We start from the raw sequence: 14338 nt of genomic DNA on the forward strand, positions 1-14338 counted from the left end.
CGGTGACACGAGAAGACAAGGGAGGCCGGAGCTTGCCAAGTCCGATAGCAGGGCGATGAACGGGCGGCGACCAAGCTGGTGAGGCCCGCTCCGGCGACGCTGAAGATCCGCGGCGGCGGTGCTAGGACTCCGGCGAGGAGGAACCGGGCGGAGGCGAGAGGGGCAGGTGCGCGACGTAGAAGAAGACCGTCGCCGTAGCCGCGAGTCACAAGGAGGCCTGGCTCCGGCGGGCAGGTAATGGTGACGAGGTGCAGCAGCGCCGCTCGCATAGCCTCCTCATGGTCGCGGGGTCCTGCAGGAGTTGAGGCTTGCTGCAGGTTCAGTCGCCGGCAACGACGACGCCATGGAGGGAGGAGCAAGCGGGAGGATCTTGACAATGGTGTGCTCCTCTCCTCTGGATCGAGCGAACCAGGGGCACGGGGACGAGGGGCTCCGCGGGCAGGAGCTGCGGCTGCTGGTGATCTTTTTGGTTGCGTGGAAAACATGGAAGGCGGTCGGAGGCTCTGGTTGGAGGGGGTGGATCGGGATGGATGGTGGTTGGCTTGGTGAGGAAGCCGAGGAGGAGACCAGGTGGGCTGGCGGCGGTGGGCGGAATGGACGGATGGGACATCCTATGATTAGGGTTAGGCTCATATATAGGTAGGGGAATAGGTTAGGAGCTACCGAGTCCCTCCGATCGAAATCAGACGGTCAAGAAAAAATATGTTAGGAAGTCCAATTAACAAAACGGAGACGTTTTGTAGATGTTTGAGGATGATCCGGACCCAATGGTGACGACTCCTCGGGTCGGGTTCGGGACAACTTCCGGACGCGCGCAAGGGGTTCGATGCACTGCGCGGAGAGAGTTTCGGATCGTGCGATCGTATCGGACAGCTCCGGACGCGAAGAGGGGTAGGCGGATGGACTAGGTGGGCTGAGGCGAGACTGCGAGGGGAGAAGAAAGAGGGGGAGCCCGGCATCTGTTTCCGGAGACCGAAAACTTCTGACGATAGACCGGCTATATTGCCGCTATAGTTATCCGTTGGGGCGTCAAACGGACTCCGGATGCGATGAAACTTGGCAGGCGGCCTACTGACAACAAAACAACACTACACGCCAACTTTCAACCCATTCCGAGAACATTTTCCGGCCACTTATAAAATAATATTTCGGACGTGTCGCGGGGGCGTGCAAGTGTGTCTTGACTCAGAACGGACAACGGAGAGAACGGAGAGACCCGGACAAATGCAAGTTTTGAAAACATGATGATGCAATGCGGATGATGACATGGCAAGATGCAACACACAAACGAAAGGCAAGGCAACCACAGCGAATAACTGGAAGACACCTGGCGCAACAGTCTCGGGGCGTTACAGAGACTTCAGCACGACGACTTTCCGACTATCTACTACAACAAGTTGTGCCTGTCTCCGGCGAGGGAGGGGCGATGACGGCGACGCGTCTTTGGCTCGCTTCAATGCTTGCAGTCGTCCCTAGGTGGCCTATGAATCTAAATGTAATTCTTATTATTTCTGGTGTTCGTTATACTATTATGATTGAAGATGAATAGATCAACAGTTTCAAAAAAAAACGAGAGCACGGCGAGGTGCACATTTTCTAGTTTTATCAAAATTTGCTCGTTTGTACTAGCTTGCCAACTCAATTTTTGTTTGGACTTGTTTGTAGCTTGCCACGCAGGAACATCGTCATCAAGAAATTAACCGACTACATCTTAAAAAATACTCCCTCCATTTCTAAATATTTGTCTTTTTAAAAATTTTAAATGAACTATTATATACGGATGTATATAAACATATTTTAAAGTATAGATTCATTCATTTTGCTTCGTATGTAGTTACTTGTTGAAATCTTTAGAAAGACAAATATTTAGGAAGGGAGGAGTAATAATTTAACCAACTAGGGAGCTCGAATTCCCCCTCTCTTTTGAAGAAAAAATAAAAGAAAAAGTGGAACTCCAAATTACCAATCCTTTTCGATATTGTTCTCGGGAATCCTTCCGATTCGGGCGAGCGCACGGCGGAGGCGCAGAGGTGAGGTGGCAGACTAGGTCCCAGGCGGCCGGAGGCGTGGGCGCCGCCAGCGCGGAGGATCTCCCGGCGGCTACGATGGGGTGGCACGACGGGGAATCCGCGGGGCGGAGCTGCCGCCGCCGCTAGTTCAAGCTCGTCCGATCCGGGTGCAGCAGCCACCGCCGGTCTGTCTTCTTTCGCTCATCTTTTCTCCATACTGCGGCTACGTAAAGGTCAAGCAGATCACGTCGAGCACGTTTGCCAACCATGATAGGATTTTTCTAGCAACCTCTTAGGATTTGTTTAATGCAACCTCTTAGGAATTTGGTGATGTCTTGTACACTTGGAATAAGTTTTTTTAATACATAGGCTTATTTTTTGTTCTTAATAATTTAATGCAACCTGCTCGTCAAGAACCCACCACAGGGGCACCTGCAAAATCACCAAATAGCCGCGCAAAACCGAATACAATCGCATCACATTATCAAGTCACGCAGACAGCACCCGGACCTCCACGAACACCAGCAGGTGCTACTCATGAATGGTGAAGGACAGGACAGCATTCTTCGGAAGGAAAAAAGACAGAGGATTACCGTGTCGCATCGCAGGAATGTCCAGGGAGAACAAGCCCAGGGATGTAGCGATCTCGCTGGATCGAAAAATGGATAAAAAGAGGTGGAGATTGATTAATTGGTGCTACGTGGTTCAGGTCTCGATAATCGTAAGCCTCGTCACTCAATGCCGGGTTGACGTGGCTTTTATGGCATGATGCAATCCCAGCCACATCATCGCTAATCCTCGGTACGGGGTTAAGTGGACGCATAGTGAATAGTGATAGATCAGGGGCAGAAGTGCGGCTACAATATTTTTAGAGGAAAGCTAGTCAATGGACATGCAAGTCTTTGTTCATATGGCCATATGGGTGTGGGGTGGGTGCTGTTACCAGGGCACAAATGCAAGACCTTGCCCAGCATCCGTGTCTTACTGTATTGGTATCATCTCTGGCAGAGGAAAAGTCAGATCTAGTTGGTGATGAAGAGGGGAGCAATATATAACACACACCCAACCTTCTCTCTGGGAGGAATGAGATTGTAGCCAAGCAGTTAGTCAGCCCAGAAGCTCAACATACAGACACAACCTACCAGAAGAGAAGCTATATCAAATTAAGCTGCTTCGCGTAGTGTTGCTACGATGAAGCAGCAGCAAGAGCCCATCAACATGACAGCAGCAATGGAGGCTCTCTCCCCCTTTCTGAATAACCCCCGGAGGACCGTCATCCAGGTAGAGGTTTTCACTGCAGGGGTCATCATGCTGCTGCTCCTGCAGCTCATCCTCGGCTCCTTCAGACGCCAGTCGACCGGGCGGCTGGTCCAAGCTGGCACCTGGGTGGCCTACACTCTGCCGTCCCCAGCCATCGCCTACACACTGGGCCTGATGCAGTCCTCGCCGGTGAAGAACGCCATGTACCCCATCTGGGCCCTCTCCTTGCTCATGGCTGCCGGGTGCACCAACGCCGTCAAGGTCTACGAGCTCGCCGACAACAAGCAGTGGAGGCGAGGTCTATTCAACACCTACCAGTATGCCATCTATGTCACGTTCATCACCTGGCTGCTTTTTCCCTATAGCTTTGACATAAAGAACTATTTCCACCAGTACTTCAACAAGTTTGCAGTTCTCAGGTCTCCTGCAGTTGTGATCTATTTTCTGGCTGCGATTATCCTGGTCACGGCGCTAATGGGTAGAGAGCTCGCGTGCGTGTTGGCTGAGCGCGGCTATCTTTTCGGCATCAGAAGAGTTGCCAAGTTCACCAAGAAGCTGCCTGCAGCAACTAGGTATGGAAATGTGGCCAGCATGATGAACGGCTACAAACACCCGGTTCACTTTGTTGGATTTGGTAGCGATGGGGACGTAGTCACCATCGATCAGATCTTGCAGTGTGAAGGCAGGCTCCTCAGCTCAGAGACTGATCACAGCAGAGGACTCAAGGACAAGTGCGTGGCCTTCTCCATGTATCAGCTATTGAAACAGCGGTACTATGGGATGGCACTCGCGGAGGAATGCCTGGATGTAACCCGTGATTTTTTCTTGAATGAATTGCTGCAGCCAAAAGGTGACTATGAGAGGGCTTTCAGGATTGTTGAAATGGAGTTGGGGTTCTGCCATGACCATTTCTTTACCAAACATGCTGTCATATTTGAACTGGAGGCAGGATTCTTCTCTCTCTTCTTGGTGAGGATTTTTCTCATTTCCACAGTTGTGTATTTTGTCCTGCAAAGTGCACTGTCCGTCAAGACACTCAACGCCATCATTGAAGTGCAGACCAAAAGGGCTGACGACATCATCACTCTCCTTGTTTTGGCCACAATCCTGCTGGTGGAGGTACTGCAAGCTGCATTTTATTTGGCCTCGGATTGGTGCAAGGTGTCGCTTATCTGTAGGTATGTCACAAGATCTTGTTATCAGCGCAGTGCTTTCATTGAGAAGGTTATCAGCTGTCTTGGCAGATTTACTTTATTCGGGTACTGGAAGAACAAGATTGGCCTGTACTCGGTAAGTTCGGGGAACACTTACTCTGATTTGTCTGATGGTGAGTTCCGAACAGTCAAGAAAGCTATTGTTAAGTCACTGGTATCTTGTGATGGTCTTCCGACTAATGGAGAAGGGTCGCTAAGGCGGAATGGCGTGCTTGCAGAGTTTTCTTGGGCATTGAGAGGTCAGTCTCAGGCAGAGATCATGTTAATTTGGAATATAGCGACTTTTCACTTCAGTATTGTGAGACCTTATGTTGAAGAAGACGCAGAGTTCAACGTGCTAGTTTCACTGAGCCTATCAAGATATTGTGCGCACTTGATGGAGTCTGCCCCAGAATTGCTTCCAGGAAATTGCGGAGATACAAAGGTGGCCATGGCTGATGTACAAGACGACTTCTCCAAAATTCAAGCACCCCTGGGTTTGCTTGGGCAGGCAATGGATGAATTCCAAGACGAAGAGGAAGGCAGGAGTATCTTCATGAGAGGCGTGAAGCTCGGAAAGCAGCTCAAGGCCATGCCAAACCGTGCTGAAGGTTGGCAGATAATTGCAGACTTCTGGGCTGAGAAGATTCTCTACATCGCGCCAACAGATAATGTTAAAGGGCACATGGAACTTCTTGCGAAAGGTGGAGAGCTCCTGACCCACATCTGGGTGCTCCTGACTCATGCGGGTGTAGTCAAGATTGACAGGGAGGAAGATAAGAAAGCCATGCCCAGGCGCCGACCATCCCAAGCGAATGTGTGATTCCAATTCAGGCTGATTGCTTTCTGTCAGTATCTCGCATTTGTGTTCTTCCCTGCTTTCCCTTTTATTTACTTGAAAAACTTTGTCTGTGTTGTATTCTGTTTCTATGTGGTGTAACTCGACATTCCAATAGTGCGTGTCACTGCACTATTGATGTATCATTTCAGAATTATCATTTGCAATGCAACAATGGTCATGTAGCATTTCGGAATTCCAGTTCAGGCTGATTGCTTTCTATCTCTGTATCTCATATTGTGTTCTTCCCTGTTCTCCCTTTTATTTACTCATTTTGTTTCTTTTTACTCTGCATATAAGATTTGTCTTGAGTCAAACTTAGTGGAGTTTGACAAAACTTACATTAAAAATATCAACATATATAATACTTACGATGTACAATATGAAAGTTATTTCTTGATGCAGATATTGATTTGATAATGTGAATGTTGATTTTCTTCTAGAAGCAGAGATATTGATTTGATATTGAGCAGGTCAGTTTTGCTTCTAGAAGCAGCCCATCATGGCTCCTTTTAGTGTTAAAAATTGATCCATGTTTCTTTGAGCACGACATTTTGGTCATCTGAGTAAGCAAAGCATGTTCTTGCTAGGTTTTTGCATTTGTGAAGACGGATAAATCCATTGAAGCACCCCATGAGGCAAAATGCCATGCCTGCGAGTGTCCGTTGGAGTACCGTACTGAATTCGAGGTATGTGAAATTACCTGTAAATTTCGTACAGATTTTGCAGTACCAAAATGTATGGTTTTCAACATTTTTTCAATGGGAACCTGATCGCTGTTGTGTTTTTACCAAATTACGATCTTGCTAAATCTACATCAATTTTTTGCACAGCGATATATTCTGCAATCCCTTCCCAATACTTTCTTCACTGATATGGTGAAATTTCGCAGTTAGTTCTGTATGTAGATTCTGTGAGAGCATAAAAGCAAAGCACAGGATGTCTTCAGTTTTTGACATTGCTCTGCGGAGATCTCTGTCTGGACCTTGAAGAAGCTGGGTCTATGGCCGGGTTTATATAGCAAGGCAAGGGCATCCTAGGAAACGGAGATGGGTAAAAGACTAGAAACATAATGCATGTTGCCTTTGTCCATTGATCAAACCTAGCAGTTTGTCAAGCAGTCCATTCTTTCCCGAGATAACCGACCTATGCAGATGAACAGATGATAAAATTATTGACGTATTCCTTGTCAAAAATTTGCTCCGCTAGAATTTGATTCTTGTAATTGATGTGTAGTTCATGAAAAATGCTTACTTATGCTTTATCATATTTGGGCCAGTCAATTCCTTAATGGGCCAAAGCCCATTACTGTGAGACATAGCCTTCCTCTTTCTCCTTTTTTTTTTCTGTTTTTGTTTTGTTTTTATGTGTGTTTTTCCTTTTCTTTATTAGTTGGTTTTCATGTTGGGTGAGTGTAAATATATACTCCCTCTGTAAAGAAATATAAGAGCGTTTAGATCACTAAAATAGTGATTTAAACGCTCTTACATTTCTTTACGGAGAGAGTACTTCATTATTTTATTTTTTACTTTTTATATTATTTTCTTTCTTCTTCTGTAAGGGTAATACTAATGTCACTAATTTATTACATTTTAGTAACATCTTTTTTTTTTGCAAAAGTTCACTATTATGTGGCTATCCTTGCATATTATAAAAAAGTACAGTATTTTTTGTGTAAATTGTGTGCAATTTTTGTCATTTTTTATTCTTTTCACTATGTTTCTTCTTTGTAATATCAATGTCACTAATTAATTTCTTCTTAGACAAAAATATTTTTTTTGCGTGTTTAAGGATACATGCAAATACTATATAATATGTGTGTAAATTATCGTAGAATGTGAAAATTGCACTTATATGCTTATTCTCTGCATATTCCAAAAAGTGCAATTTCGGTGTAAAGTTGTGTCCAAGTTTTTAAAGGTTTTTGTTTTCACTTTCTTTCTTCTTAACATGTTTCATTCTTTCTTAGAAAACTTTATTATCCTGATTTTGATTTACTATTTTTTTTCTTCTGCAAGGATAATACCAATTCCACTAATTCATTCTTTCTTAGAAAAACTTTATTTTCTAGTTTTTATTTCATTTATTTATTTATTTATTTTAGTTTTCATTTATTTTATTTACTTTTCTAAGGGTAATACCTATGGCAGAGTTTACTTCTTACAAAACACTTTTTTGTGAAAATTTTACTATTATATGCTTATTTTTCATATTATAAAAAGAAAAATTATGTGTAAATTGTCTGCAAAATTTGTCATTATTTGTTCTAATTTTAATTTTATTCTTAAAAGGGTAAGTACCAATGTCACTAAAATCCTTCTTAATACTTATTCTTGCATATTGTACAATAGAGCATTTTTTCATTATTTTGTGCATTAACTAATTAACTTTTCACTAGAAAGTTTCATTTGTTGCTTTTTAGTGGTTTTTGTTCATCAACGGGCTGTTGTAGGATAAACAAGGATGAGTGGGCTGGGGTACGAATCGCATGCACAAATTGTGATGGACCATGCTTGCACGAGATATGCATGAATAACATGCAACAGTGCAGCCCTCGGCACCTCAATCACCTCGAGCGATATTGATTCACATACAACAGTGCGACGGAAAAAAGTGACCGACCGCAAAATGATTTTCAGTCAACTGATGTATAGCCTGTCGTCACCATAGTTGTGACCGCGGTCGGCGCCGTGCTCTTCTTCCTCCTCGCTGTGGTTTTTTTTTTTTTGAGAAACCACGGTGTATTCTGTTTCAGTATCTCGTGTTCTTCCCTTTTTAGTTACTTGAAAAAGTTTGTCTCTGTTGTATTCTGTTTCTATCTGATGTAACACAGACATTCCATCGGGTTTGTGTCATGTGCCACTATTGAGGTATAATTTCGGAATGGGAATTGTCCTATGCAAGAATGTTCATGTATTTGAATGTGAGAGTTTGTGTTATAGGCTTGTCATGTACTCCCTCCGTAAAGAAATGTAAGACTTTAGTGATCTAAACGCTCTTATATTTTTTTACAGAGGGGGTACCATGGAATAGTAGGGGAGCCTGAGATAACTTGAGAAATACATGATGGACCTAGTGACCTTCAGTTGTGCTATCTTACGGTTACTAGTGCAGGCATAAATTTTCCCATGGGGCTTACCAGCAATACGTATGCCATTCACCTTGCTAGTCTAATGTTGCATGGAACGCTACTAGTAACACTATGACAGGTCAATGTTAATACGTCATAACAATCGGACAAAGCTAGGCGAATTAATGAGATGGAATCATTCCCTAACCAAAGAGAGTGAATAGATAAGCACAATGACGGAATCGACAGCAAATTAGTCGATCTTGGCGGAGAAAAAGAAGCAAATCTATGCAGGATCAAGGCAAGTGCGAGTGCCTGACTTTGTATTGATATTAGCTTGTGTAGTTGTGCTGGTTGAAATCCAGACAGTAGGTGACAGAAACGGTAGCTTGACGATATCAACTCCCAAGCCCTGCTAAGCTGCAGCAGCAAAAACAGAGTTGTGCGTTCAACCCAATTAGCAGAGGACTTGATGGATCCCAAGTGCTAGCAAAGTAGATTATAGAGTAATCAGAACTTGCATACCATTTCTCATCCTTTGCAATTACAATACTACTATAAAATTGACTGAACTGAAAAAGAGTGTCTATTTTAATTTTCTATGAGACTGAACCAGTAAACTTTGGGATTACAGCAGACAATGGTGAATGATAGATATAAACACACGATGATGGATGAATGAAGTGGCACTAAATTATAAAATTGTACTAAATCAGCGACACTTATTTTGGGACGGAGGGAGTATATGTCATACAGAGGAGCAGATGAAAATGCAGAATAAATATCCATATCTAGTTCCATCTCATGTGTGTACAGCTCCATATCAAAAGAATACACACATCATGTGCTGTGTATGTACACGGGGATGGGCTGGGCTGCTACTATTTGCCTTTAACTACCTACTAGATTTAGTATTTTGTCACAACAGTTTGAGAGAGTTCTTTCACGAAGATCAAGTGCACACAACGTGGGAGGCGATAATCCTGTTCCTGTATGCTATATTTAGTATGTTGCTATGTATGCTGAACTTGAACTTCATTTCACTATTTCGTGTTTTATTGCCTAGTTGATTGTTCGAGTCAATGCAGGAGGAAAGAATTCAACTAAACAGGTGGTGTACAACTACATCCTACACTTCGCAGATTAGTAATTATGTTGCTACACTATTTGCACATTGCCACATTCAAATAGCTATATTTCTTTCTCTTGCAATTGGAGGCTGGAGCCTTACAATTGGACCAATGAATTGTTACTCCATGGGGCATGGGCGACATGAACGGGCACCGAATCTCCTTTCCGTGGCCTCTATCGCTGGACCTGGCAGCTGCCCGTTCCCCACAATACCCAGCGTATCGTTGCACACAGGTGATTTAGCATGATCGGGCTCACATAGCATATTGTAAGTACTTCCTCCGTTTCTTTTTAGTCCGCATATAAAGTTTTGTCAAAGTCAAGCTTTGTAGAGTTTGACTAACTTTATATTAAAAAATATAAACATTTACAATATGAAATCAACATTATCAGATGCACCATGAAACGTATGTTCATACTATATAGTTTTAGTATTGTAGATGTTCATATTTTTTTATATAAATTTGGTCAAACTTTGTGCAGTTTGACTTTGACCAAATCTTATATGCGGAGTAAAAAGAAACGGAGGGAGTATGTTTCTAGTTCAACCACACAGAATACTAGGAGGGCCTACGACAAAGGTGTTCTCACCCTAATCCTCACCGGATACTTGTGGCTGCTCATGCTGCTCCTCATAGTGCTTTGTAAAGTTGTGTTTCTGAAATTCAAAGTTGACGAGAGTGAAAAAACAAACCAGTTTTGCAGTTAATTACAGACGAACAACCATTGAACGAAAAAAGGAATGCGAGCTTGCAAATCCCACCATAGTAAATGTCATGGTGCAGCCCTTGAAGTGACATCTAATCCTCCCGGTGGAAAGCTACAAAATGGCAAGCGTTCGGTACGTGTTTGGTACAATTCTGAAAAACAAAGGCATGGGTACACGAGGTAAACTATGTGGCATGGAGTGTAGTTGTTTTGTGTTTACCACAATGTGAATCTTAGATTCCTCATGCTTCTTCTTTTCATGCTTTGAAGCTAACGTCTTGCTGCAACCAATGAATCCACACATGAAGGGTGCCCCCCTCGATCCATGGAACCTCTCAACATGGCCGTCCAAATTGGTTTGTCTTGGAAACTTCTTGCCGCACCGTTTACACTTGAAAGCTTTTTCCTTATGACAGTCCAAAACATGCCTGTTCAATCTGCCTTTCTGAAATTCAGAGTTAACAAGAATGAAAAACAAAGAAGCTTTGCAGTTTTATCGTGGAAAAACAAATCCATGAAGAAGAAAAATCAATGTGTGAGATCTGCAGAGCATACATCCGCGAATGGTTGGTTGATACGCTTGCAGTTTTCATATGGACACGGATAGCTATAGCTCTTGGGGTTATCAACTTCATGGCAAGTAAAGAGATTCTGCAAAATTTCGAAAGGACATGCGTAAAAATGATTGTATCTCGTATCCAAGGCAGAGTTCCTTCGACATAATATTTATTTGCTCAACAACACAAATATAATTTTCTTTCTTGCTATGAGCATAAGTATCTTTTCTGTGCACACACTAAAATCGTTCAATTACACATTTGAATATAAGACCATCAAGAGCATATTAAACATTTGAATGTACGGCCAACGTGGATTGAAGTAAGCAGCGAGAGGACAACACATAACAACTAAAAAACACAAATATATCTAGTGTATACTAAAAGCAAAATAGCAGTAACAAATAGAGATATAGTGATATACTAGAAATTCCCACAATAATTAGAAACATTTGGTTGTTGATTACATGGACCCGCATTGTGAAAAACTATCTTATATTGTGGGACGGAGGGAGTAAATTTAAGGCCATAGATTCAAGAAATGTAATCTATATTGGCAAACTCAAAGGCATACAAGCCCAGCCTAGCACAATAAGAGGCCATGATAATGATGTGTTTTCTTTTCGTTTCTTCCCGCAAAGAAGGTTTCACAAACGGTGCGTCAGACCATGTGGCCTCCCATGTTTCGATCTTGAGTAAAAGATCTAGACTACTTTAACTTAAACCAATTATACTCCAACTCAATTCAACCATCAGAGTTAGGTAATTGTACCAAAAGTGAAGGAAAAAATGGGTAACTTTTCTCAACAAAGGAAACTGGTAACGAGATGTAGTGATGCACTGCACGTAAAGACCAAGAAAAGAATTCCACAAACAGTCCATCAAGATCACACCCCTCAAGTTAGTAATTATTAGTCAAGAACTGAGTGTAGCTCAGATGGTTAGGTTCCTTGTGGTGGAACCAACCCACCAGGGATCAAGTTCTAGACTTGGCACTGGTGGTCACATCGCATTTTCCTGGATTTATTTCAGGCCTTTCGGAGATATGCCTTCAGAAGAAGGAGACGAAAAACAGACCAGTTTTGAAGTAGTTAATTATAGATAAAAAATCAATGAAAGCAAAAAGAATGTGAGATTGCAAATCTCACCATTGTAAATGTCTGGGTGGAGTCCTTCAAGAGACCTTTAATCTTCCCACTGGAAAGCTACAAAAAAGGCGTGTGTTTGATAAAATTCTGAAAGAAAAAGGGATGGCTACAGGAGCTAAGCTCTGTTTAATGGGAGTGGTTGTTTTGTGTCTACCTCAATGTGAGCCTTAGATTTCTCATGCTCGTTCTTTTGATGCTTGGAAGGAAACTCTTCACTGCACCCAATGAATCCACACGTGAAGGGTGTCCCCCTTGATCCATAGAACCTCTCAACATGGCCGTCCAAATTGTTTTTTCTTGGAAACTTCTTGCCGCACGTTTTACACTTAAAAGGTTTTTCCTTATGAGAGTCCAAAACATATTTTGAATTTAAAAGACCAATATGTGTGATGGGCCCAAAACGGGCTGTAGATGGTGTGGGGCAGCAGCTTTGGTGTTTCATGCAATCCATGCCTTTTGGTGTGGGTTGTTGTGCTCTAAGAGATAGTGGCGTGATGCCACCATATACAATGCTTGGAAAATGAACTCAGCGTGATGGTTTTCCCATCCAGGATCTAATGATTATCCTGTCTGCGTCAGAAATCGAATGGTGTAGTGTTGTGCGAAAATGAACTTGATGGGATGGCTTTCACATGCAGGATCTGGTGTCATGCTGATCAAGTCGGAAACCAAGTGGTTGATTACTTGTGTTCAATCTTTGTACCGGAACTATAGATTGGTGCTTGGGGGTGACTAGTAGTGTTGATTACATCTTGTAGTTGATTACTATATGGTTTGTCATATTTCTAATCAGTAACAAGAAAGATGTGTCGCAGGATTTTCTAATCTCATGTTGTTTCCTTCTAACGAACACAAAAGTATCCAAGATTACACAAATACATCAACAAGATCTTATATTTACACAAGCATCTAAGCAAGTATTCAGTACTACTGTATATCACAGTGGTTCAACTACAAAGCATCTGCTTGGACAAGGAACAGATTAAGGGACTTGAACAATAGGAAGACCAGTAGCCATTTTTAAAATAGTAATTGAGAACAATAATGGATTTATGCAAATATCACCTGTCCAATAAGATAAAATTAGGAAAATATCTTGGGACGCAAACTAAAAAAACTTTGTGCAAACATATGACTTAAAAGAGGTTCGGGATTTGCCATGAAAATATAGATCATACCTCAACCATAATCCACTTCTCATTAATTACCTCACTAAACTGTAACAAAACCTGCGAACATGTAGGAAATTAGAGACTCTGGCCAACCAAGGCCAAGAGGTATAAAATACTGTGGTAAAAAATAATGTCCAAAACATGGATAACTGAATGTGCGGGGAAACTACGTCACAGGTGCACAGGAAACTTTTTAACAGTTCGTCCACTTGTGTTTCAGAAAAGCAACGTGCTGACAGTGAATGAACATTAGTAGCAGAACCATATTAATTCTGAACACTGATCGATGCTACAATCCACGATGATAACACCAACTTGATGCAAATAAGCAAAGTTACAGTCTTAAACTCAACATACTGCTTCATATAATTCCAGCATATACAAAACGACCACCACACACACAGCTGCAACTGGATCGATACAACCTGTGCATGGCCCAGAGGCTAGAAGCTGCGAACGTAACCAAAGATTATGCATACTTAGGAGCTGTTCGGCAGTCCTCCAGCTCCCTGAAATCTGAGAATCTGTGGAGCTGCCTTTTCCCCACTCCACCATTTTTAGTTACAGCTCCACCAACTCCTGGAGCGGACTTGGGGAGCGGGAGAGTCTCCGAACAGGCCCTTACTCTTCACAGGTCACCTTTACCCAGAACCTGACATATTACTCCTGCAACAGTCAAGTGAACATCTTTGCGGTGCCGTGTTATGATGTAGCCAACTCAACGTGGATTGGCGCCAAATTTCTCAAACCAGTCAAGCTCCAGTTGCTGCTCGGCTTCTTCAGTGGCAGAGCCCCATCTTGTCCTTGCCATCCTGCGGCTGTTCTAAGATATGGGAGCTTGCAATATGAATGTATAACAATTATGCAGTGCCTAGATCATTAAATGTTGTTTCACTAAAGTATAGGCAACAACTTGTGATGCTAACCTGTCTTAAGATATTGAAATGCCTGCAGAAACTACAGGATCCAAAAGAAATCAGTTCATGTTACATCTGAAACATCGGCAGTGAAAAGGTGAGAGGACGAAAGCAAAAGGTGAGAGCATTCAGAACCTAGTACAGGAAATAGTTAAGCAAATTATCAGATTAGTGGGAGAGGACAAAAGCTAGAAAATTAAACTAATTCGGCTTGCGAACATAATCCAACTCTCATCAAGTTCCTCTCTCAGTTAAAACCTGCAAACTTGTTGGAGAGATGCAAAATGCTGGGTGGTTCTGGAAGTTTCAGGACATTGGAAACTGAAAAAAAAAAT

General features: G+C 42.6%; 1 protein-coding gene and 1 long non-coding RNA gene across 2 annotated transcripts; both read left to right on the forward strand.

Annotated features, from left to right (window-relative positions):
* Positions 1 to 1947: 1947 nt before the first annotated feature.
* LOC147988617 (uncharacterized) lies at positions 1948 to 6697 on the forward strand. Its single transcript, XR_015617387.1, has 4 exons — positions 1948 to 2194; positions 5706 to 5773; positions 5891 to 5989; positions 6193 to 6697. It is a non-coding gene; the product is annotated as an uncharacterized LOC147988617 (long non-coding RNA).
* LOC147988618 (uncharacterized) lies at positions 2191 to 5557 on the forward strand. The gene has a single exon (XM_087544889.1). The coding sequence runs from the start codon at positions 3201 to 3203 to the stop codon at positions 5283 to 5285; it is 2085 nt and encodes a 694-aa protein (XP_087401015.1). The 5' UTR covers positions 2191 to 3200; the 3' UTR covers positions 5286 to 5557.
* Positions 6698 to 14338: the final 7641 nt, after the last annotated feature.

This window comes from Triticum urartu, chromosome 1A (genome assembly GCF_056163025.1).
Source record: "Triticum urartu cultivar PI428250 chromosome 1A, HENAU_Tu73, whole genome shotgun sequence".
Taxonomy (NCBI): domain Eukaryota; kingdom Viridiplantae; phylum Streptophyta; class Magnoliopsida; order Poales; family Poaceae; genus Triticum; species Triticum urartu.